This window comes from Limulus polyphemus, unplaced genomic scaffold (assembly GCF_000517525.1).
Source record: "Limulus polyphemus unplaced genomic scaffold, Limulus_polyphemus-2.1.2 Scaffold485, whole genome shotgun sequence".
Classification (NCBI taxonomy): domain Eukaryota; kingdom Metazoa; phylum Arthropoda; class Merostomata; order Xiphosura; family Limulidae; genus Limulus; species Limulus polyphemus.
In genome coordinates, this window is record NW_013666095.1 from 212,782 (window position 1) to 236,912 (window position 24,131).

Genomic DNA, 24,131 nt, shown 5'->3' on the forward strand with positions numbered 1-24,131 from the left:
TGTAGCTACCAGTTTGGCCGCCAATTTTGATTTCATTCCTTTAAGTCGCATGCTCAATCCTTTTTTGGCCGCACCTTTTTCTAAAACCTAAGGTGTTTTTCATTAGATATGACTTTTTGTCAATACACGCCAACAAACTACAACAAGTAAGAAAGTAAGGCTTTAGGACCACAACCTTATTATTTGGAGCAGACCTGTACTTTATAGAACCAACCAGATTCTTTAAAATATATGGTGGTAGTTTTTCCTCTCTAAAACAGTGTTAATAACTTCTTTTACCGCAACGCCATGGAATCTAGATTAACAGTTTCTTGTCATCACCCGCATTCACTCGATAAAGCCGTATCAAGCATCATTACTTACGCTAATTGCTGAAGATAATATCACATGATGGTAAACGCTCTTTAATTAGGAGAATTTCATAAAATTTAGCAAATTTATTATTAAAAGTTGGCAATGAATAATAACCGTCCACCAGTATGATTCTTTTGAAAACTTGAGCTTGAAACTGCTTATCTACTATGCTTGGCTTAACCAATACTTATGTATCTACACGTCTTTTCACCCCATAGTTTTGGTACTCCAAATTAGCGTCTTAATAACAACAACAACAAAAAAAACAACTAAAAATAACCCACTTTTACTCTTAGGTGAAGCTGTAGTAAAAATTATAGACGATAGCTCACGTGACTTTTGCGTAGGCGTGTTCGGAAATCTTGGTCAAAATTGAGCGATTTTAGTTGAATAACTTTGTACATTTGGCTCATATTTAAACCTAATTTGACACCTAATTGTAGATTCTAAAGCTTTGTCAGTGTACCAAATTTGAAAATATCCCTAAAAGTTAAGTATGTTTTTCTATCAAATAAAGTTTCCTATTTTCGGTGCAAAAAGAAAAAAAAATGAAAAAAATTCAATCAAGATTGAAGATTTTATATTTCGTGTATTTCGTAATGGACTGCCTTGAAGTTTGGTAGGTGAAGTAAGGGTCTAGTAGAGCACATCCATGAAAATATATGATAGTCTGAATTAAAACAGTTCCAGCTACAGAAAATGGAAAAAGCCTAAACTATCACTCTTGTTAATAACACAGTGTGTCGCACAGGTTGTTTTGTTCGCACGACACACCACAATGTATCTTCTGTCATATTTTAAATTACTGCTGAAAAAAATACCCGGATAAAATGCAATTTAATACTTTTATTTTCGGAATAAATACCATTCACAAAAAATGTTTAAAATTACTGCAATACCCAGAGTAGGTGTCCTCCACGTTTAATCTATGCTTTCTATTTTCCAGAAAGTTGGACAAGCAGCGAATAATGCCGCGCGGTAGTTCCATTTCCGTCATTCTGAACCTGAGCCCATTGTGTCATACAGTGTTGAAAGCTTTCTCCATATCGATAAAGCAGGTGTCAGTGCATTTGTTTTTTATTAAGGTTATTTATTATTGTTTTGGTTAGTCTAACTAGATGGTCTGCAAGAGCATGAACACCGTTTCAAACATGGCGCCTCAGGAATTTCGAGGGGTAGGGTAGGAGCACAAAATATGATGCTATATTCGGGATCAGCGAACCTGTAAATTTACAGTACATCACTGGTAGGGAGGATACGCTACATAAATAAAAATACCCCCACCCCCAGATTACCCCGGAATATTTTTAAGAGAGGGACAACCAAACTTGTCCAATGGGCAAGGTATAACATTAAAATTTCTAGTCCAGGGTGTCGGATGATATAGATTTCCCGCCCCTGCATTTATGTCCATTTGGTATATTACCAGATACAAAACTGGTGACATACCTCAAGGACATCATGTTGAGTTCGTGCACAGAGGAGTGCAGCTGATGAACTCTCCAACATCTGCAGAGTAAACCGCTCGTCGTGCTTAGCGTGCTTTGTGTTGGGGTAGCTAATTTTCATCACGAAGTGACTCCGTGAGATTGAACATAATTAGATACTTATAGTTAGATGTACGGGAACACATTTAACTCGAAAATTAAGTTTAAGCAGTGTCTACAAAACTAGTATTCATATATTAAACTTGTATTCTATTCTTAGTTTCGGTAGAATTTTACTTCAATGTAGCAGAAGTATATGTCGTTTTTTTTTGTTTTTTTTTTAGATCATTAATCCCCGCGAGTCCCATAGGGGCCAGGAGTTTCCAACATCATTATTGACCCTCTTCGGGAAATATGAAAACGACAAAAAATATATACGTACACAAAACGAATGAATGTAGATCTTGAATATTGTTAGGTCTGTTCATGACAGCACTCGTGCATTGTGACTGCGAAATGTTGATATTTATACGAGTACTTATTTCAGTGTTAAAAGAATATTTTTTGAGGCGTTGAAAAAAAGGCCTTTACATAAAAAGTTGTAAATCAAAGCTCACTGCAATGACGTAAGCATAAGCGTGAAATCCAATACGGGCAGTTTAGCTTGTGTGAACTAATTGTTTTACGTTCATACGTAATAAAAGTGAAATTGACAAAAAAGTAGGATTTAATTACGTATATAACTGTTTCGTAACATTATATTGCATTAAAGGTTTACGCAACATGTATGCCGTCAGTGTTTATCGCATATATATATATATATACACACACACACAATTTTTCAAATGAGAGCATATCGTGCTCATCAAATATATTCGGTCTTTACATTGAACACCCGCGTTTTTATGAAATGCAGTATGCAGATGTAAAGTAGGGTAGATTCAAGTTATGGAGGTTCTTAAATTGAGAAGATTTTTTATTGAGAAACCCGATCTATTAAGTTCGCCTTCTCCCCCCCCCTCTAATGATAATAAAAACGTCTTGGCTACAGACTTGAGTGGAAGCGTGAGAAAGTTCCATTAGAAAAGACAGCTGGTGTTAGAAAATAGGTCCATCACTGTAATCATTATGTTGAAGCTGAGGTTGTGGGCGATGATAGTTCATAAAATTACATTGTTTCTTTCACTGTGTTACACAGTTCTTCCCTAATTGTTACTGTTACACTGTGTGTGTGTTACTTAGTTTTTCCATAATATTGTTGTTACATTCATTGTGCTACATAGCTCTTCTTTAAAGTTTTTTGTTACATTCAGTATGTTACATATTTCTTCTTTCTAGGTTGTCCTTACATTCATTGTGTTGCATAGTTCTTCATTAAAAGCAGGGGTTGAAATATTACATTCCTGAGGAATTTCGTGTTTTTAATTGTCTTTCCTGATCAGGAATTCATGGTCCAGCTGTATTCCTTTAGTTATGACCAATGAATGTGAACCTAATGTATGGATTAAATAAAAAAGAAAACAACAATTCATGAGGAAATGCAACTTTACATGAGGGAATGCTATCTTTCTGATAACTTTCCTTTGAGTGAATGTAATTTTATTTCATTATTTCTATCCCTGAAAGATTGTTAAATTCATTGTGTTACATAGTTCTTAAAAATTGTTGTTACATTGAATACATTTATTGTACTACGTAGCTCTTCCCTAAAGGTTGTTGTTACCTTCAGTGTTTTACGTAGTTCTTTCTTAAATGTTGTTTCAGAATTTTCTTGGAGTTTACAAGTAAATTAAAGAAGTTAAATTAGTGTTAACCAAACCATGCATTTTCTCTTACATTTTTACATAGATTTAAGACCAGTTTGACCTTCTCAAAAATGATTAAGAGTAACAAATAATATAAATAACAAATATTACTTCTATATATATATATATATATATATATATATATATATTAATTAACTTTAAGTTAATAATAAAGTAAAAGATATGTGCAAAAATCAGCTACTTTCAATTTTGAACAAAACATGTTGAAATTGATGACATAAACAATTTTGCATACCATACCAACACCCACATTAAACTGGCAAAATTATGTTGGCATAACTTATAAAGTTATTGTGCGTGTATAAAATATATATATCAGTGAGTTATTAACTTCAAACTTGACCCAATTGAGTGCTCATCACTAAATCTAACAATGCAGCTTTTATCAGTTTAAAAGTGCAATGGGTTATTTTGTACAGACAGTTTTATAAAAACTTTGATATTATGAAGTATAATGTCATGTTATAATACTTGCAAGTGACTAAAAAATATTGTAGAAAGGATCAACATTTTACATGGTTTGTCTCATAAAACATCAACAAATAGTATGTGATTTACAGCAACAGTGTCCCACCAAGGGTGTTGTCACAGAGAGAGTTTACTTAAGGTACTGAAATTGTGGTTAGTTACTGTATAGCCAAAATCATTTGGGAATTTCCTAAAGATACACTGTACCATGAGCACTTGACAGTTGTATAGTAGCTTACCATATTGTTATTCTTGTAAGTTGTTTCTTGTGTTGTATTTTAGTATACATAATTGCATGCTGATTCAATTTATGTATTACAAGTGTCTGACCAATAAGATTAAATGATGTCAATGTGTTATGTATGAACAATTGAAGCAGTATCCTCTTATCGCCAGCAGAATTGCCTGAAGCTGTAAGATTTAAACAATTATAGAAAAAAGCAATTCTTAATAAATGGTAAATATATAAATAAGTTTTAGATAGGTTATGACAGTGACTGAAAAAAATTAAAGTTAGGTAACTTTAAGGATTACGTAACCTGTAAATGTTTGACTTTAGTTGTTTAAAACTGCTTTATGTTGATGGGCTTAAAAATAAAATGTTCAGTTTCCAGTACCAATAAAATTAAAGAATGGAATTGGTGGGAAGTTTTATTTGATTTTTTGTGATGATGGCTGAAATTTAAGTATCCAATTTACAAATCCTTCCTATAATTTAAATTTTTTTATATAAATTATAATTACAAAAAGGTGTGAAAAAGTTTCTCTACATATTTTCATCCTGGGTTGTGTTGATAAGAATCTGCATGCCTATTGTTTGTTATGTTCTTTTCATAACTATCATAATTATTGTAAGTACATGTAACATTGCCTTTTGTTGGCTAAAAGCATCTGCTGCTTAGTCTTTTTTCATGTTTTTTACATGCAAGATTCATATAGCAGATAGGAAATTTATGAAGATTTCTGATTATTCTATGGTAGTCTTCAAACATGCCATTCTGCAGATGGTGATCACACTGCATTGACTACTGAAAGGATTTTTTTTTCTATCTTGTCTCCCTGGTGTTCATGTCAACAATCAGTTTTGTAGATTGTAGTGGCTTAAAAGGTTTGGATACTTCAAATTAATATTTTGATTTTGATAGAATATATTGTTGAGGTGGCCATGTTTATAAATAATCATTCTTATTATTTGAACTTTCTCATTACTAACAGCATTTCAAAACCAGGTTTTAGAATGGTTAATGTGATGCATATTTAAAATGGCAACATTCATAATTTTTGTTATAAAGGATATTTTAAAAAACGTTTGAGTTGGCACATCAGATTCAATTGGGTTTCCAGAAACACATTATTTATTTACTTTTGTGCCTTTTCTTACCATGTCGGAGCACTAGTTTATTGTCACTTGTTGGACAGGAATCATGAAATCAAATCCTGGTTATTGCATGGGAAATGTGGTATTCACTTATCTCACTTTCAAGGTTTGTTGCAGTCATGATCCTAATTATAACATCCTTATTATTTCAAAGAAATGAGTTTTTCCAAACAATAATCCCCCAAGGAAAGCTGGAATGTTTAATTCTACTAGGCCCTAGTTCTTAGATCCAATGTTGTTCTTAACCATGAGTTAGTTAAGTAGCAGTATGATGTCAATGAATATTTTTTTTAAGTAGGAATTTTTATTATTAAAATCAGAATCATAGCTTTAATGGGCTATTTATACGGTGTTAAGCTACCACCATATAACTGAATGAGTATCATGGGTGAAAAATAATAAAATGATTTGTTTACTTTCACCAGTAGTGAGTTTGAGTATGGTTGTGTGATTTTTTTAAGGGGGTGGGAACATTTTAGCTGAATTAAAATGTACTGAAAAAAATTCTGAGAATAAGAATGTTGAAATAAAAGTGTATTCCTAGAACCTTTACAATATCAAAAATATAAGTTACTTGAAAAATATGCAGATCAGAGAGCTTTATTATTACCTTTGTGACTATCATATAGAAAGACAGTAGTTAGCAAATTTGTTATTTATGTATATGTGGATCCTAGTTTATTACTTACTTTTTTTCTTTAATTATTATTAACTTTACAGCTGAAGTTAAATGAACTTTTTGCTTATCATTCAGTGACTGAGATCTAGAATTACATGTAAATGGGTATGATATATTTATATTTGTAACATGGCTTTTCTGGAATATGGGATAGTCTACTGCTCTGTTTTAATTTATGGTTATTTTTACAGTTTAGTGGATTATCTTAAATTATGGTGATTTTGATTTCAATTGAAAAATTTATTATCTGTCATTTGGTAGTTTATCAACTTTCATCAGTTTGTTGTTTTGAAGATCCATCCCCTTGAATTAGTTGTCCTAAGTTAAATTTGTTCACATACTCATTTGTGATTATTTCGTGATATTTTATCCTTTTTTTTTATTATCATGGCATTTGTTTAATTTATTAAAGACTATTTTGTTAACATATTAATTCATGTGAAATTATACTTTTCTCCAACCATCTTCATTCATCAAGTTTAACTGTTTATCCATTTGGTTATTTTGTAGTGTAGGTCTTTATGTGGTGTTTAATTATATTTCATGTGTGTGTGTATGTGTTTGTCTTTAGTCATTGTTATTCTGAAATTTAAATCCTAAGGATAACTTTTTCCCTAAAACCCATGTTAAACCTTACCAAATACAGATACTCTTGGTCTTATATGATGTAACTACAATCAAGCTATAAGTCTGCAAGGTTCAGTTACATAACTCTACAGCATGAGTGGGCAATGTAAAGCTATTACAGGTATGGAATGATCATATGAGAGCATAAGGCTATGCTAATTATACAATTGACTTGCCACGAAAAAACTATTCTTAAAACAAACAAGTTGTTGACAGTAGTTAATTTTGTAACATTTTTCAGTTATTATATGAGAAATAATTTAAATATGAACCATAAGGGAAATACTGCTCAATGATTTACAGTACTGAAAAAAAATGCAATAAATGTATAATTAGTAAGACAACAAGAAAATGTTGCAAGACTATCAAGTCTTGTTCATTCAAATAATGCCCAAATATAGAACATTGAAAGAAGGAAAGAGAGAAGAGTCCAGGAATCAAACAAACTGGGGCTGTGGGATACAAATAATGAAACTAGAACTAACTACATGTACTGAAGGGATAAAAAGGGATCATTTGGGAGTCCTGTATGTTTAATGAAAGCTACAGCTGATCTCCATATCTTGCTTTTATTCAAGGCAGCTGGGAAGAAGATTAAATTTAAATATTTTTTGGAAGATTTAGGCTGAATTTGTGACAAAAAAGGAAGTTCATAATTATGACATAGAAAATGTAAGATCACACATTTAATGCTAGTGCACAATGTTGTTATCATGTGATGATAGCCCTCCACCAATAGGAGGGCAACATAACCTCCTTGCAAATAACTTCCACTTATCATTTGAGCTTAAAATAACTTTTTTTTTCCCTCATTGTCTAGGACAGGTGTATTTTTAAAATTATTAATCAATTACATAAGATTTTGCAATAATTTAAAAAACTTAAGTTTCACTGGTTTCTTTTTTTCTGATTACCCTTTTTGAATTCTCAAGTGATGGTAACTTTCGCTTCTTCTTGTGATAGAAACAATGTTCCTAACATGGTACCTGTGTCTATTGTGGTTACTGGGGGCACTTTGTCTGTGGAGGACATGGCATTCATTGTTTAATGAGTTGTGGGTTCCTTCCTGCACACTGGGCTTCCTCCTCCCATCTATTTGGCTGATGTTCCTTCTCCCCAATTTGAACATGATCAAGATGATGATTGACTGGTTATTTCTCCCACCGGGGTTTGCCTTAGGGATAGCTTTGTCTGTGAAGGAAAATCCTCATCCCTTCTAATCTCTCACTGACATTATTTTGCAGGTATGTTTTTTTTTACCCTTTTCTATTTTGATTTCCCTCCCTGTGCTTTACTACATGAAATCCATACTCAAGACTACTTTGTCTTTCACTTGACATTAGTGTCCGTGCAGGCTTGTTGCTTGAACAACTACACTCCTATAATACTATACCTTGTCTTCCTTGCCTACTTGAATCTTTTGTCCTAGCTTAAGCCTGTTTTTCATTTCTGTTCCTCGATTTTCAGTCTTTGGAAACTCTTTTACCTACCCTCTGGGGTGAACCCATTAGCATCTATTTCTTTTTCTGGTGCCCAATTTTGGCATATTTGTCTCTTTCTTACTACCCTCCTGAATTACCTCGTCTTCTTTTCACCACATTGGCCCATATTACTACTTCTGGTCTATCCCTCCATACTTGGTTTCTCTTGCTGTTGGGGCTTTTTGTGAAGGGAATATCTTCTTGCTAGTGTACACATCCCAGCTGCTTCTCTTTGTATTCTTCATTGGGTTCTATTTATTTGCCCAGAAGTCTTCAGGGGTATTCCTGATTTACTGGACACCCAGACTGAGGTGACCTGGCATCAGTCCTCATTGTCTACTATGGTTTCTTGTCTTTTTCGACCTTGCCATTCTGATCCTGTCCCTAGGTCTGCTGAATCCATGTATCCCCTTACCACCCCAAATTCCTAACCTTCTTCTTCTTTCTGTCTTCCCACTTCCCAATGTCAAGGGCATTGCTTGTCTCATTGGTGACTACCCTGTCAGGTATGGCCCTGTGGGACTTATCTGTCTTTCTTTGCTAGTTTTTGGTTTCCATTTTTGTCCAGTACATGGGTTTTCAGATCTCACCCACAGCCTATTTCGTCACTTCTTCCCCCTTTTAATTCCTCCTTCCCCTGTACCCCTTTATCTTCAGTGTCTGAAGGATGTGGTCTCAGATAATGCTATTGAGAGGATGTTTACCACTACACCTAGTTATTCCTCTCATATTTCTGTTGTCCCCAAAAAGACTGGGAACTGGCATCCAGTTATCAACCTGTCTTCTCTCAACTGGTTTTTATAAACCATCATTTCTTTATGGAAGGTTTCTTTTCTCTATGGTGGTTCTTTTCACTCAGACTGTGGATGGCCAATGTCAGTGTTTCAGACACCTTTTTACACATTCCATTCACCCTGTCCTCTAGATCAGGCATACAGAATAAAGTGAAACTAGTCCTGGTTGCGAGAATCAACTGCAAGGGCCAGAGGATGAGGAAACTGGGAGCTGAAAAGGGGGAAATCTGGTGTTGATAGTGGCAAAGACATTGATGTGAAGCATGCCCAAATGAGAGCAAAACTAATGAAAAACCTAAGGGTGAAAAAAGACTTAGAAGGCTTGACAAGTTAGCCCAGTGAAGCAGCTTCCTGCAGAAGAATGCAGGTGTAAGAAAAGAAGTGAGGAGAGGCCGACTTTCTGTGTAATAATGCAACCTCAGCCCCAATCTGGGAACAAGGTGGGCAAATGCTTCCATGACTTGATTAAATAGATAATAAGAAAACACAATGTCAAAAGGAAGAGCACAGTACCTGATCCCAATGAATGAAACAAAGAAAACTCTTCTTATTCCTCTTCTTTCTGTATGTCTATCTTCCTATTCCTTTTCTTTCTTGTGTCCTCATTTTGATATGCGACACTCATTTTTGGGTCCTGTTGGTGGTACCCTTTTGGCTGACACAACCCTGATTTCCCCTGCTTTGTCATTCGGTATCCAGGCCTCTTCTTCCTCTGCCTCATCCCAATCATTCCTTCTTCTTTTGCTACTCCCATGCCTGACTGGTAGTTTGATGTAGTTCTAATGCTCTTACATGTGCTCCATTTGAGCCATTGGCTTTCATGTTCATTATACCTTATTTCACAGAAAACATATTTTCTTCTCTTTCTCACCTGTGGTTGCCATCATTTGGATGTATATACCATTGCTGCCTCCTACACTCTCACCATACTTATTTACTTCTCTATCCAGATCGGGTCTTTCTTTGTAAGACTTTGACTACTCGGGAAGGTGATCATTTTTTCATATTTCATTGTATTATATTCATCAACTTTCTCACTCTTTTGTGTCACTGACCCTTCAGGCTGGTGTGTGGATGATTCTGCACATGTTCTCCTCGCATTATCTTCATCATCTAGCTGTTTTGTCTCTTGTGAGATTTTGACTCCCTCCAGTCACCGTTCTTCAATAAAACTAGGTACTGACTTTGAGAAGGATGATTAAATTTTCTTTTATTTTATCACCTTTTCCCTTTAGTAGGATCCCACCAGGTGGCTGGTGTTGCCTCCCAGAATATGTTTATTTCTCAGAATCTGCATTGATCCAGAGGTAACAGAAAGTGTTCAATCCATCTGCCCTAGCTCTTCCAGTGCCCACAGTTTAGATGGAGTGTTCTGCAAGACCACTAGAGGTATTCTCATGGTATTAAAATGACTCAAATGCCCAATTCTGACCATATCATTTCATAGAATATTATGGAAAAAGCTGGTCCCATTGCAAGTGACTGACCAATTCTTTGGCCTATGCTTGCCAGATTTTGAAAATAGGGTTTTGCTGTCACCCATTTCATTGTCTCCAGTAAAATACCTTTCTGGCAGGCATCCAATGAGGATCTAGGCCTCTTCAAAGCAAATTCTGCCCCTTCTTCAAGTGAAGCATGGCAGACTCTTGCTACTATCCAGTTTCCAGCTACTGGGGGTAGCAGACATTGGAGAGTTCCTCATTGACTGAGTACAGCACAATGTGTTGATGGCACTGTCTGTGTATTGTTGGTCACTCCTCAAACAGTTAGTGTGCCCTTCTCCTGCAGCAGAATGGTTTGTCACGCCTTGTCTCTGTCTATCTAGTTGAGTTGAGGTGAGACACATACACTTTGTGGTATGATCGCACCCAACCATACTACACTTTTTGGCTTGTTGACCAATTGTGAGTGGTTGCTTGGTTGATCATGATAAAATTCTGCCCATCCCTGCAACTCTTTGGGTTCTGTTGCCATTCCCTCTGTTTTCTTCCAGATAAAGAATATATCCTGGTCAAGATGAGATACAGTTTCTCATGTGTGTGCCACTATGGAGCCCCTGCCATCGGGTGTCACACTCCATGGGCTTTCCATTTGGGTTTTTGAAGGTAGTTTATCTAGGTTTGATGTTTGCACCAGTCCATTTACCATTTCAGTGTGGGATTCTATTTATTCTGTGTCAGGAGGTGAGGTATAATTTCAGATGTTAATATTTTCGTTATTTGAAATTGTATTTCCAATAGATACTCACCTCTAAACATTTTCCCACACATTCTCCCCACTTCCAAAGCTCTTCTTCTCTTATCTGAGAATGAAGCTATTTCAAGCACAAATGCTTAGGTGAGTTACTACATAAATAGGTTGTGTTGCCATCCTGTTGGTGGAAGGCTACTGTCAGTTGATTATTCACCATGCACGAGAGCAATTTATATGAAACACTTGATTTTTAGGTGGGAGTTAGCTCAAGGCTAGTAGCATGCAAATGTCATAGCAGATGCATGAGGGATCAAGCTATTCTGGGTGTTAAGGTGAGTTTTTTGGAAATACATTTTCAGATAAGGAATAATTTTCAGATAACTTTAATTCTTCCTTCTGAGCAAAGTCTAGTTGGTAGCTTTCAAAATCTGTACTATGTGGATTGGGAATCCATTTTTACTGGCAGCAGGCTCAACATACTCGAGCTGAGTATGCATGAAAATACACTTCTTCCTCAAAAGCATTAATCCAGCCAGCTTTTGCTTCTCCTTAATTATTGTCAAATTGAGCAAGGCCATTTCAAGGTCTTATCAAAGATTATTCACAAATGCACAGAGCACCAGCTTCAAGTTTGGCTTAGGCACTGAACAGTCTGAAGTTTACCTTCATTAAGTTGTACAACCTACTGGAATAACTAACTTTATTCAGTTTTACCTGTTAATACCCAGAAGTAAATCAAGAGTTTTTAATCACTTTTAAGGCCTTTAAAGACTTGGTTATTAGAGGTAATAGAAATGTATCTACAGGGGTGTTAGCATTGACTTTTAAAATATTCCCATAGTGCCTGTCAAAATAATTTCTAATAAAAAGCAAACAGTATATGTTATGATTTTACCTTTTTGAGTATCCTTTTCATCTAATCATCTTCTAACTCGCCAACACAACCTTTTAAGTGGTTTCTTGATCAGATGAGCATACTCATTGTCACTGTGATGTTGAGTAGTTGATGTCTTACCATCTTTTCTTTGTGAACCTACAAAGCTTAATTGGTAATCTTCCAACATTCTATAAGTACATCAATCTCATATGATGTGAAGTTTGGCTTACAGTTCTTCTGTTATTTTAGGTTTTGTCACTATTCACCATGTTCATTAGTGTTGTAGTTCTGATGTTAACAAAGGCTGATATATGCCTATGGCCATCCAACCTAGTTATTCTTGCAACAGACTAAGTTCCAACCAAACTAGTGCAGAATGAGTAACGTAAAGACATCAGGTGTTTTATCAAACACTGTGGCAGCTTATTCTCTTTCTGCCTCAGCCTACACTTACTAATTCGCTCTACAAATGTGATTTATGGTCTTGTCTGACCAATATTCTTTTAATTTTCTCCTTGCCAATATACCTGATTATACATTGGGATATAACATTCCCACTCTGCTGCATTCTTGCCTTCTGCAACTGTGCTGTCTCCTAAACCTCACATTGTACTGTTACACTGTCAGAATGAGTTATCCAGCCATGTTTAAGATCTGTGAGGTCTGATCCATACCATACCTATTCCTAAGATGCTACATGTTATTATGGTATTCAATTTAACTGTGATGATACTTCCATTGTTAGCCACAGACTTCCCTGCAATTTTATGAAACCCTCTATCTTAGATATGCTGCTTATTACATTATGCATAATTTTTTTTTCTATATTATGGCTGAGGAGATTCTGATGCATTGCACTAAACAGCTTCATCTTTTGGTGTTCCTCATTTACTAAGAAATATCAACTTCTTCTGTCAGATGTTTACGGATGTAAATTTATTGTTCTAGTCAGTTTTCCACTGTACCATCATTTCTGTTTGGATCAATGGTCACTACAGTTTCATGGATAGAAATTTATCTGTTAATTCTGTTAGCCTTTTTGTTATTGTCCCCTTGGGCACTTTCATGAAAGATTAGCATCCTATGAATTCTTGAACTTCATATTTTGAAGGATTACTTGTGCTGACATTCTTGAAAATCATAGATGAAACAGCCATCATTTCTGGGCTGTTCTGGTTTTGATCATTGTGTTGACAGAAGTGTTGTTTGTCTTCGATCTTATTTTATCTCTGACTAATTCTACTATCTTCTTTACTTCTAGATATAGTGGTTGGGTTATCTGTCGTATCTTTAATAACTTTTTATGCTCTAATATCCTTTATTTTTAGGAGGAACGTGAACTAGCTGTTAGCTTTGAAGCATACCTTTTCATTATCTGATCTCTCTATATTGCAGTCACTACAGTTGGCTTCATTCTTCTGAGGTTTATCTTGGTAACAATCTCTGAAGTACTTTGATATCATTGAATGGAATCTGTTGCAAGTCATCCCACTTTATTTTCACCAGTCTTGCTTTCTTTTTCTCAGTCTTTATTAGTCCAGTGGTTTGAATGGAAATTAATGCCTTCACTAACTTGCATATGCCAGAACATGGCATCTTCACTCAGACTTGTTGCTTCTACCTACAACTTATTTTTTCAGTTATTTATACATTTGTGTACACTAGTTAAAGCAGCAAGCTTGTAATCTTTGAATAAAATACCAGAATGATGACTGTTATCTTTATGGTGTCTTCTACAATACAACTGAAACTCATATTTCACTTCATGTCATTTTACATGCTGTGAAAAATGTTGATGATTTTAAGGCAAATATCTTACCTGAAGACAAACAATACCATGTACTCAATCAAATCTTGGTCATATCATCTCTGATTATATGGATAGCTTTTATCACCCCCCTGATAATCTATAGTAAATAAACTAAAGTTAGGTAGTGTATGTGTGTGCATAGACACATTATCAGAAAGAAAATTTACATGCTTTATTTACCAACCATAAATACAGAGTTATTTCAGTTAAACCTTTATTTTAATTCACCCCTTACAGTTCAGCTTTGTTCAATTAATTTTATACCTAATTAGTTAGCTAGCTGTATCCAAAGTTTATTTTATAAAGACTATCATTACTTAACCTTTACATTATGCTGCCAACTATTCCAATTCTAGTTCCTAACAAAATTAAATTTACCATAATCACCACCTGTCAGGCACATGAAATGTGATAATACTTAATGGGCTAAACACATAAAACCAACTTCATAAAATGGAACATTGAACTCTTTAATGTGATCATAAACAAGTAGATGTTTAGAAGATTAATTAGATAAATTAACCTAAGGTAGTATGAACTACTTTTTTGTTTGTCTACTTTATGCTAGAGACTCCTAGAAATTTATCTGATTTTCAATTTAATAACCAAGACTTGTAGCATTCTTTGCAAAGCTTGTCTACAATTGCAGCAGAGCCTGTGACCATCAAAGCAAATGTCATATTACATGTACACTTACACGATGCTAATTAAATTACTTTTATTGAACAGTGTTACTTATTATAAAACCCTTATAACTTACAGTGAGAGGGAGCCTTTTTTCTTTTAATAAAAATGTGTGTTGTTCTATATACTTGACCATGCTTCAAGCATTACACTGTTTTGTCATTTGGTCTGCCAGTACATCACTGTATTTACTTGTCTTGTTGTTGTATTTTGTCATGTAAAAAGTGTGCTTGTTAGCCATACTGCCATTCTTTCTATGAAATTAAACTAACATGCAATGTTCTTTGGTGCAACAAATGATTTTAATACACGTATTATGTTAAGAAACATAAACAAGTTTACCTTACATGTTTTGGACATCTAAACATACACATTCATCATCAGAGGTGAATTTTCAGTTTTATAACTTTTAAATGAGTTGGCCTTATGTAAATGTAATTTTTCTGTCATGATTTTTCCATTCCACTTGTAAGAATCATATATTAATAGTTCATGACATTCATATTCCATTCATTCATAGATGAGCCCCCTTTTTGTGTTTGCTTGTTAGTCACTACAGATGTCATTAGTAGGTCCAAATGAATCTCTTTTTACCTACTCATTAGTTCATGGTTATGTATTTGAACAAAAGAGACATCTACACCTTTTTGTATTTTAAAAATGTGCTAAGAATTGTTCCTTTCTCAGTAAAAAATAAAAGTATTTTATCCCTTAAATTGGAAGTGTTGATTGTACAGAAAATTAACTAAATAAGATTTCTTTTTCATATTTCACCAAAAAATAAATTTGTATTACAGTTTCCAGTGATAAAGGCTTTACAGAATTTCTTTTTAAGGGTTCATGATTTGAATAGTAAAATATGTTTGAAAGTAGACTTGTTGTATTTATTGGGGTCAAACTTGAGTTTGTGAATTGTTTTTTAATCATTTAACTGTTTATGATTCCTCACTCAAAATTTCCTGAAATATATTGTTTTATTTGTCATAATATTCATGGGCTTAAATAATATTTATTTAAAATGGAGATTGCAACATAAATCCATTTTGTTTAATGCAATTGAATTAATAGGTATATAAACACATGCATGCTAGTTGTCTTGTTTTCTGTTAATTAAAAGTACTTGTCATCAATAGGATGAAATTTCTATTCATACATTCAAAGGTTACTAAAATTTCTATTATAGTTTCCATGAAATTAATGAATTTGATTCATTTGTTTTAAAAGTAGAACCAAATTATTTTAATTTACAGAATAGCAATTAATTAATGCATCAAGAGAAACTCAGACAGAATCCCTAAATATGTTCAATATATACTGCTAAAGACAGCAATTATAACATGCAAATAACATTACTGTGAATCTTTGTTATATGCGAGAGTTGCTTTCCTAAAAAAGTGTGTATAATGAGAAATCGCATATGAATACCAATTTGTATGTAAAAAATAGTGAAATCATTGACACTCAGCTCCTCATCATGGGAATCTACAAGTTGCATGATGTTATCTTCCTCAAGGTTTGAGGAGCCTTCCCCGCCCATCTTATGTCCAAGCTCAACAACCCTTTGCACTTTTGTTTAAAACTTAGGAAACTCTTAGAATTCCGATAGATGATTTCACTTCGTCCCATGATGCTTTGATGTTGTAGGACTTCCACCAGTCAGGAATTGTTGGTTTGTCAGGTCCATTAGTGTTGTCCAGAAACTGGCTGATGGTTTGCCTGAGGTAGTAGGCCTCTCATGTCGAGATGTTCAAGGGGCTGGAGCAATGGGGTAGTGTTAGGGGCAAGAACAAAATTCTGACATTAGGATTGATGTTTTCCAAAGGTTTGGGGTGTCCCAGGGCATTGTCAGTGATAAACAGCACCTTAAATGCAAGGCTAGCCTCCCTGCAATATAGCTTGCTCTCCACAACAAAATGATTAGTGAGCCATTCTTCAAATACTTGGCCAGTAACGCATACCTTTTTGTTGGCAGTCCTGTGCATGGGCAAAATTTTCTTGTTAAGGCCTCATAGAGGATGAGGGTTCAGGAAATGGTATACAATCAGTCACTTCATCTTGAAGCCACCTGCTAAGTTTCCATATAATAGCAGTGTCAGCCTATTGTTCACTGCCTTAAAACCGGGTGCTACCTTCTCCTTCTTACTAATGTAGGTTCATGAATGCAAAACAGCCTAGTTTCATCAGAATTAAAAACTTGCTTAGGGCTGTACCCTGTTTTGATTATTGCTGTCATTTCTTCTATATATCTGGCAGCAGCAGTGTGGTCAGTAGTTGCAGATTCGATTGAAGAATGAACTTAGCAAACCAGTCCTTACTGGTCATAAATGGGTCATGGATCAAACGTTCATAAATTCTCAAACTTTTACCTCTGATACTGGCACAGCTAAGATTAATTTTTTTCTGGTTTTGATCTTCAATCCAAAGTCCCAGCTTCTTCTCCATCTTCACAGACACAGGATTCCATACATTAGTTATCACCTTTGTTGACAATGGTGTTGAATATATCACTGAACTATTAATTTTATCAGTGTCCTTCTTAATGACATGTATAGTTGACTTGCTAAGATTGTTGGCATAACTAAGCACAGAGGGGCCTCCACCAGCTTCCACATGCTTTAGGATTTCTAACTTCAATTCTAGCATCACTGCAGTCCTCTTCCACTTCATGGGTAAATTAGAGCTAGGACTAGAAGATGAACTTTCAGGATGTTTGGAAGCCATAGTTGTAAAATGTACAGGAACAGAAGTTAAACAGTCCACAAAATGTGCAAAAGAAGCACAGATCTGCATAGAACAAAGGATAGTGCAAGACTGAGGCAGCAGAGATGCATTATTTTAGGTGGCGGGAACCCAGGTGTACCCACAATGCATCACTTGCATCGGTGGGGAGCAGCAGCAGAAAGGCACAGCGTGACTGACTCAGAGAATGTTCTCTCATGCTCGACCACATAAGGCTGAATTATTCTAACATATAATGAATTTTTGATAGAAATAGAGACTTCCCATAATTTGCATTTGCTGAACACACATATAATGAGAACTTCCAGTATTCATTAGAGAACAGAGTAAACTGATTTGAAAATTTATTCTCCACAAGTTTTTTGATTATTATACTTACATGTAAAATAAATATTTTGAATAAACAGTTATAATCATTCTTTTTTGGCTTTCAGGAAATGGTATTAGCATTGGAAAAATTTTGCAACGGTTTCCAGAAAAAGATTGGGAAGATACCCCATTTATAGATGGGATAGAACTGGTATGTGTCTTTCAGTTATAACTTATGTAGCACATCAATATAATGACTTCATTGATACCTGAAAAGCTTTGCTTATACTTAAAGTTTTGATGTAAATGTACACAGTTGCTACTTGTGATATTATTTAATTCTCATATTATATTTTGTAAAGTAAGATACAAATTGTAGATAGCTGTAAATTTAGTTGAAATAAAATGTTTTATTATCAGTTGTATAATACTTCTGCCACATTCTTTTTCTGGAAAGTGAGAAACACAATTCTCGCTTTATTCAGCATATGTGTTGAATTTTTTATTCTCTTCACAATCTCACACTGCTTCCCCACCCTACAAAAATTTCTGCAGATGCCCTTGTCTGTATTATGATATTAATTAATAAAATCTCTCTCTATATATATAGAACTAAAAGCAATAAAAATTACACATTTCTATTAAAGGCAAAGAAAATATATTTGCTTATTTTGTGTAGAAATATTATCTCAGCAGTTTTCCTTTGTTAGTATCATTGGGGAAAAAAGATATTAAAGGAAAACATAAACTTTTTTTGTTTTAATAGAACTATGAAAATCAAATTTATAAATTATCAATTTTTTTGGATAAGTCCCAGTTAGATCAAAATGTTATGGGAAATTTTGGAACATCTTGTTATAGAATTTAATAAATGGGATTTGTTTATGGCTCATTAATTTGCAGCGTATGATAACATTTATGTCCATTTGCCTAAAAACTAATCAATTACAATGTCATTATCCACAAAATTAATAAAATTGAAGATTCTTAAGGTATAGTGATAATTATTAGGAAATCGTAAAAATAATTCAGGTAGAATGCCCAAAAAATTGCTGGTTTAAAGAGTTAAGGGTGTTTGAAAGCTAAGTTATGTTTATTAGTAGTTTCCATTATAAAGTTTTTTTTAATTATTTTAAACTGCTCAATTAATAAAGTTATATATAATTAGAATACATTTTTAAATATTTTTTAATAATGTAAGTTATTTCTCGTAAATTTCTGTAACATAATACATTCAATCTGGCTATATACTTTCAGAAATTGGAAAATTGATGCATTAGTTTATTTCTTACTGTTACAAGTAATCCTTATAGCTTACAAGTTTCTTATTGTTATTTAAGTTTTGTTAATCACAAGAGTAGGAATGAAAAAAATTGTGTGATGTTTTTAGTTCTGTCAGCCACAAGGATGGAGTCTCTCAACTGCTCACAAACAACCCACTTTTTTTGTGTCTGTTTTGACCGACATCGATGCCAACCGTCATTACTGTGCATGTCTTTCCTTCAACGAACCAGTGGCCATAACTCCCAGCAAACCACCAGACGAAGAAGGCGAAGAAGAAAGTTTAGATACTTCAAGTGTTCAACATCATTCCATCATGTATGCTCCAAAGTGTTTGGTTCTTGTCTCCAGCTTAGATTATTTTGCTACTTTCAGGGTATGTCAGTATCCTTGCAGAATTGCATATCATATAGTACTTTCACTTAAATGCCTCACTATGTGATTGTTTGTTAAAAAAAATTGCAAAGTGAAGTTATGTGGACAAGTTACTAGGCAATTTAAATTGGATAACACTTTGGGTCATGTTTGTGTTTCTTTTTCAGGCCATTGTGATATTGCTGTCAAAAAATACATTTCATTACAAAAGGTTCTCACCCTGATGGTGCACCGACTTGAAGAAGTAACATGAATGGAATGCAAAATATCATAAAACTTAAATTGCCAGGCAAACTATCCAATTTACTTTGCTCTAAACCTTTCTAATAAATTATATTTGCAAATAATATCTCTAAATCCTTATTGTTTGTTTTATGGTAAAGTTTTAAAGAGGTTTTTTTTGTTAAGAAAATCAAGTGAAAAATAATTGAGTTATAAGCTTGAATATAAAATGTCACAAGTAAAAATTTAAAATACAAATAGTATCTAATTTGAAATGTTTTTTCAAATAGAAAATGTTTACTTTAGGTAAGTAAAAAAGTTATCATTAAAAATATAAATTCTGTTAAGGTTATAGAATTTGAACATTTATTTATGACATGATACCTTACCTCTTCTCACGTAATAGTTTTTGTCAATTAATGTTACCCTCTATATGCTCAATTTTTCTTTCTTGCCACTAGCCTTCGTATTTCCACTTATTTCCACATGTTTATTGTTATACAGCTGCACTGTAGTGTGCACAATCATGAGACAACCTTCCACCAATAGGAGTGAGATACACATCTGGTGCAGCTGTCTCCCCCTGGATTACAGAGTCTAATCTCACTTCTCAATTTGGCTCTCAAGTGATTAGATGTTTTGCTCACCACACTTTTAAGTTTTTACAAATTCTGTTACTTTAGATTTTGTACTTCAATTTTCGACTTCAATAATCTAATTAGTTTAATATCTTTCATGATTTTTTTCTCATTTTATACCAAGACTTTTCTTCTTGGTGTACTTATCCACTTCAAATTTAGTTATGAATTTGCAGTTTATTGTCAAGACAACTTCAACTGCTACCACTACTATGGTTCAGCCACCTGTTACCATGTCCATGGGTACGACTATTGGCAGAGGTGGTTTTGGCTTTCATCTGCTAGAAAATGGAGTTGTTCATGCAAGCTGGGGGCTCTCCAGACCCTCAACCTGTTCTCCCCTTCCCTGGGGACACTGGACAGGATGATGAAGATTTCAACAGACTTTTCCCTCCTCATTTCTTTCAGCTGCAGTTAATGCACCTAGATCTTCTTCAGGTTTTCTGGACTTGGTAACACAGGTTTGTTATATCTTGTCCTTATACCCAGTGTCATATGACCCATTCTCTTCCCTGTTACATGACGCACCTGTTTCCGAATTTTCTTTTTCCTCTCTCTCCCGATATCAGGGTCCATGCTGAGGATTTTGCTGACCAATTATGTTCAGAGATTAGCATGCTGCATACCCTTCTCTCTTCTGAGGCTCATGGGTTGGCCTACCATTGGACTTTGAATCCTTTTTTTTTTTATTCTTTAATTCCAGTTTGGGGTTTGGACTCTGATACCTCAGTCCATTTCTCCCAGGCACAGTTCTCCTGCCTTCATTTAACCGTAACTTCCCTCCTTTGCTACCTCTCTTCTATTCATCTTTCATCTGAGGCTATCTATTGTTCTCCCTGTGGGGTTTTTGGGGGATGGCCATTCCTTATTGATGTCCATGTTGGTACATTTGTTTTACCCTGTCCCTTCACACTTGATTCCTGTGTTGTTGGGATCTTTTAGAAAGAGATGTCCTTCTGATGCAGTTTCATTTGCCCCCCATTCTTAACAGATTTACGCATGGCACTGTTTTTGCATCAGTCTATTTTTGGGGTTATCTCTGAATCCTTGGAGTCATGTGGAGTCAGGCTCCCCTATCCTAAGGGTTGTTGTAAAATAAATCACACTTTATTCCCCGAGAGCATAACAAAGTAAAATAAGATTTTAATTCAATCAAAAAAGTAATTCCAAGTATCAATATTGCTTTATTGGGCCACCATTGTTCTCACGCACGAATTTTGATCGATTTGCAAAAGATTTCAGCAATGCAACAAACATTTTTGTGGCTGTCTGTGAGCACATCAGTGAGAACACGAATCAAGGTTTCATGTTTGTGTGTCTCGCATTCAGGCAAAGTTTCCAACATTTCTTCCTTGCATTGTTGAACAAAAGCTCCGACATTTTCGGTGGGATTTAAATCTAGAGAATTCTCAATCCACATTCCACCACTTTTTCATGCACCGCTCTTTCAAATTAAACAAGCCTTGCGCCTTTAGCAGATTGCTCCCTGTACCATCTTTCCTTGAAAACCTATTTCCTCATCCTTTTAGCCTGTGAGCATTGTCAATTGGATATGTTTGCCATCGATGTTTCACGCATCCTCTACCACAGCAGCTATATCATTCTCTACACTGATGGGACCTTCCTTCTTAAGACCACGGCAGCTCATGAGAGTAATTTTGCATTCACACCTATTTCTCTACTCTCTGTTTCGTATATGTATTCCTGTTCCGATCCGGATTGACTCCTCCGTTCAGTCTGAGCTTTACAATATTATATGACATGCACTACTTCCTTCTGTGGTTCCCTTTCCTAACTCTTTATTCACTGGAATCCTTCCATTTCTAGAGACCTTTCTCGGATTACCTGTACAGGTTGGATTTGCCAACTTATTAATTTGCCCTACTTCTCCTCCTTAATCTTACATGACCATTGTCTTTTCCAGGTTTCCTCTCACCTTGTCACTGGCTGCTCGTTTTCATCGTCCATTGAAGGAGCTCATCTAGGCTGGCATGTGAACCACTCTTCACACTTTTGTTTCACATTACCTATACCTGTCTCCTGTTGCAGTCTTACATGCTATAGTATAACTGTAAGGCAGTAAGGTTACTTTACTTATCATTATTTCTATTACAGGTTCTCTTTCTATTGCTTCTTGTTGGATACCACTCAGTGGCGAATGATGCACGTCCACATATACTGATTTTTAAATCCTCACTGTAAGGCCAATAAGGTTATTAGTGGCCACCATTGAGATGGGATGTTCCACAAGACTGCTTTTATGTTTTTCCTTGCAGTTTTTTATATCATAAACATGTCCATCCTGTATTATACCCTCATGGACTAGCACGAGTAAAGCAAAAGGGTATAGCTTCCCATCCATGCAGCTCCTTTTGTTGAAGGATTTTTGTGATCACTTGTTGTATTTTCTCAGGTGTTGCATTACTCAGGACTCTCCAGTGCATCTCCCTTTCTTCCAATGGAGTATTGGAGTTCTTACCACTTACCAGCTCCTAGCCACTGGGGTGGTGGACCGTGGAGGCTTCTTCCTGACCATGCCCAATACTACTCTGTTAAGATTAGGGTTGTGGTGTTTTGCCAGTGTAGATGGTGTAGAATCCTCCTTTTACCATGGACCAGAAGTGTGATACCTGATGTCACATGGTCGTGGACTGGAGATGATCCACCATAATGCAGTTCATCCCTCTGCCTGGGATCCCTAATCCTACTACTGCCTGGATGTTGGTTCCCGTATAGTATACATTAGAGCTAGATTGGATGATACATTCCCAATGCTGCATGGTTTTGGATTTGTTTGAACCTCCACATTGCATTTCACTCTCCTACTGTCATCTGGACGTCGGTTCCCTGGAGGACAGGTGTTGTTTGTGTTGGATATACACACATGATGGCTTGGGTTCTCAGAATGAAGGTGCTCCGTCCCTGCTTATTCCAGAGTCTGAGTTCAATAGTAGAGAAACTCCTTCCTACCATGGGCCAGTTGATCCTTTCCCAGTTCTGCTGGTTTTGGATGTAGTTGATCTCCTGATTACAGTCCGATGTGCCCTAACCCTATGACTACCAGGTCCTACAATTTGTAGGACAATTGCTATCATCATTCAAAAATAAAACTAGTGGATGAAATTGTTTGAAATTTGACAAGAACATTCCTTAAAATATGTAGTTTCAGAAAAATAAAATATTTGATTTTGTTTTTTTCTAATATTTCTAATAATAAAAAATTTTTACTTAATGTAGTTGTTTGCACTCTGACTCTGAATAGTTCACCTGTAAGGTGCTTTTTATTTAGAGTATAAAAATACGATTTATCATTTTAAAGTTTTCATATTTTATTTGCACAATCTCTAGAACCAATTAAATGAATATCAACAGTTTTTATTTTCCATTTTTTCTACTATACCACTAACTTTTATCATCACTATACAGTGCAATGAAGTGATTAAAATTAATAAATGGAAAATATTTACTTACCTTTTAACTGTTAATTGAATAATCTAAAAAATACCTTCTTTAGGTCACATGCTTAATTTCACGTCTTTATCTCTCACTTATAGTTTATTTTTAATGTTTTCTTATTCTTTAGCATTAATTATTTATGTCTACACACATCAGTGGGTGCCCACAAACAATAGAATGGTATGATCAGCAGAGATACTGTAGCCTCTGGCAAAATCTTTTTAATAGAATGGTATGATCAGCAGAGATATTGTAGCCTTTGGTAAAATCTTTTTTGTACTCGCATGGTAAGGTAACACTTGGGGAACAATGATTACATTAGAATATACTTAAAAATGATTAAACCTTTCTAATATGAATCTTAAAACACAAATAATATATAACTAAAATATATAAGTAAAACCTAAATACAATTTAACTGTCTCTCTAACTATAGCATATTTAGGTAAGAAACAACCGAAGTGCTATTGTGAACAAAATGGCTAACAGTACTACAAACAGTTACATCTACCC

General features: G+C 34.9%; 1 protein-coding gene across 1 annotated transcript in view; it reads left to right on the plus strand.

Annotated features, from left to right (window-relative positions):
- LOC106458556 (myotubularin-related protein 13-like) overlaps positions 1 to 24,131 on the plus strand; it is a 121,615-nt gene that overhangs the window by 16,208 nt on the left and 81,276 nt on the right. Inside the window, exons 2-3 of the mRNA XM_022384800.1 lie at positions 17,772 to 17,857; positions 19,037 to 19,303. Coding sequence (XP_022240508.1) covers positions 17,772 to 17,857; positions 19,037 to 19,303 — 353 coding nt within the window. The remainder of the gene's footprint in view (positions 1 to 17,771; positions 17,858 to 19,036; positions 19,304 to 24,131) is intronic.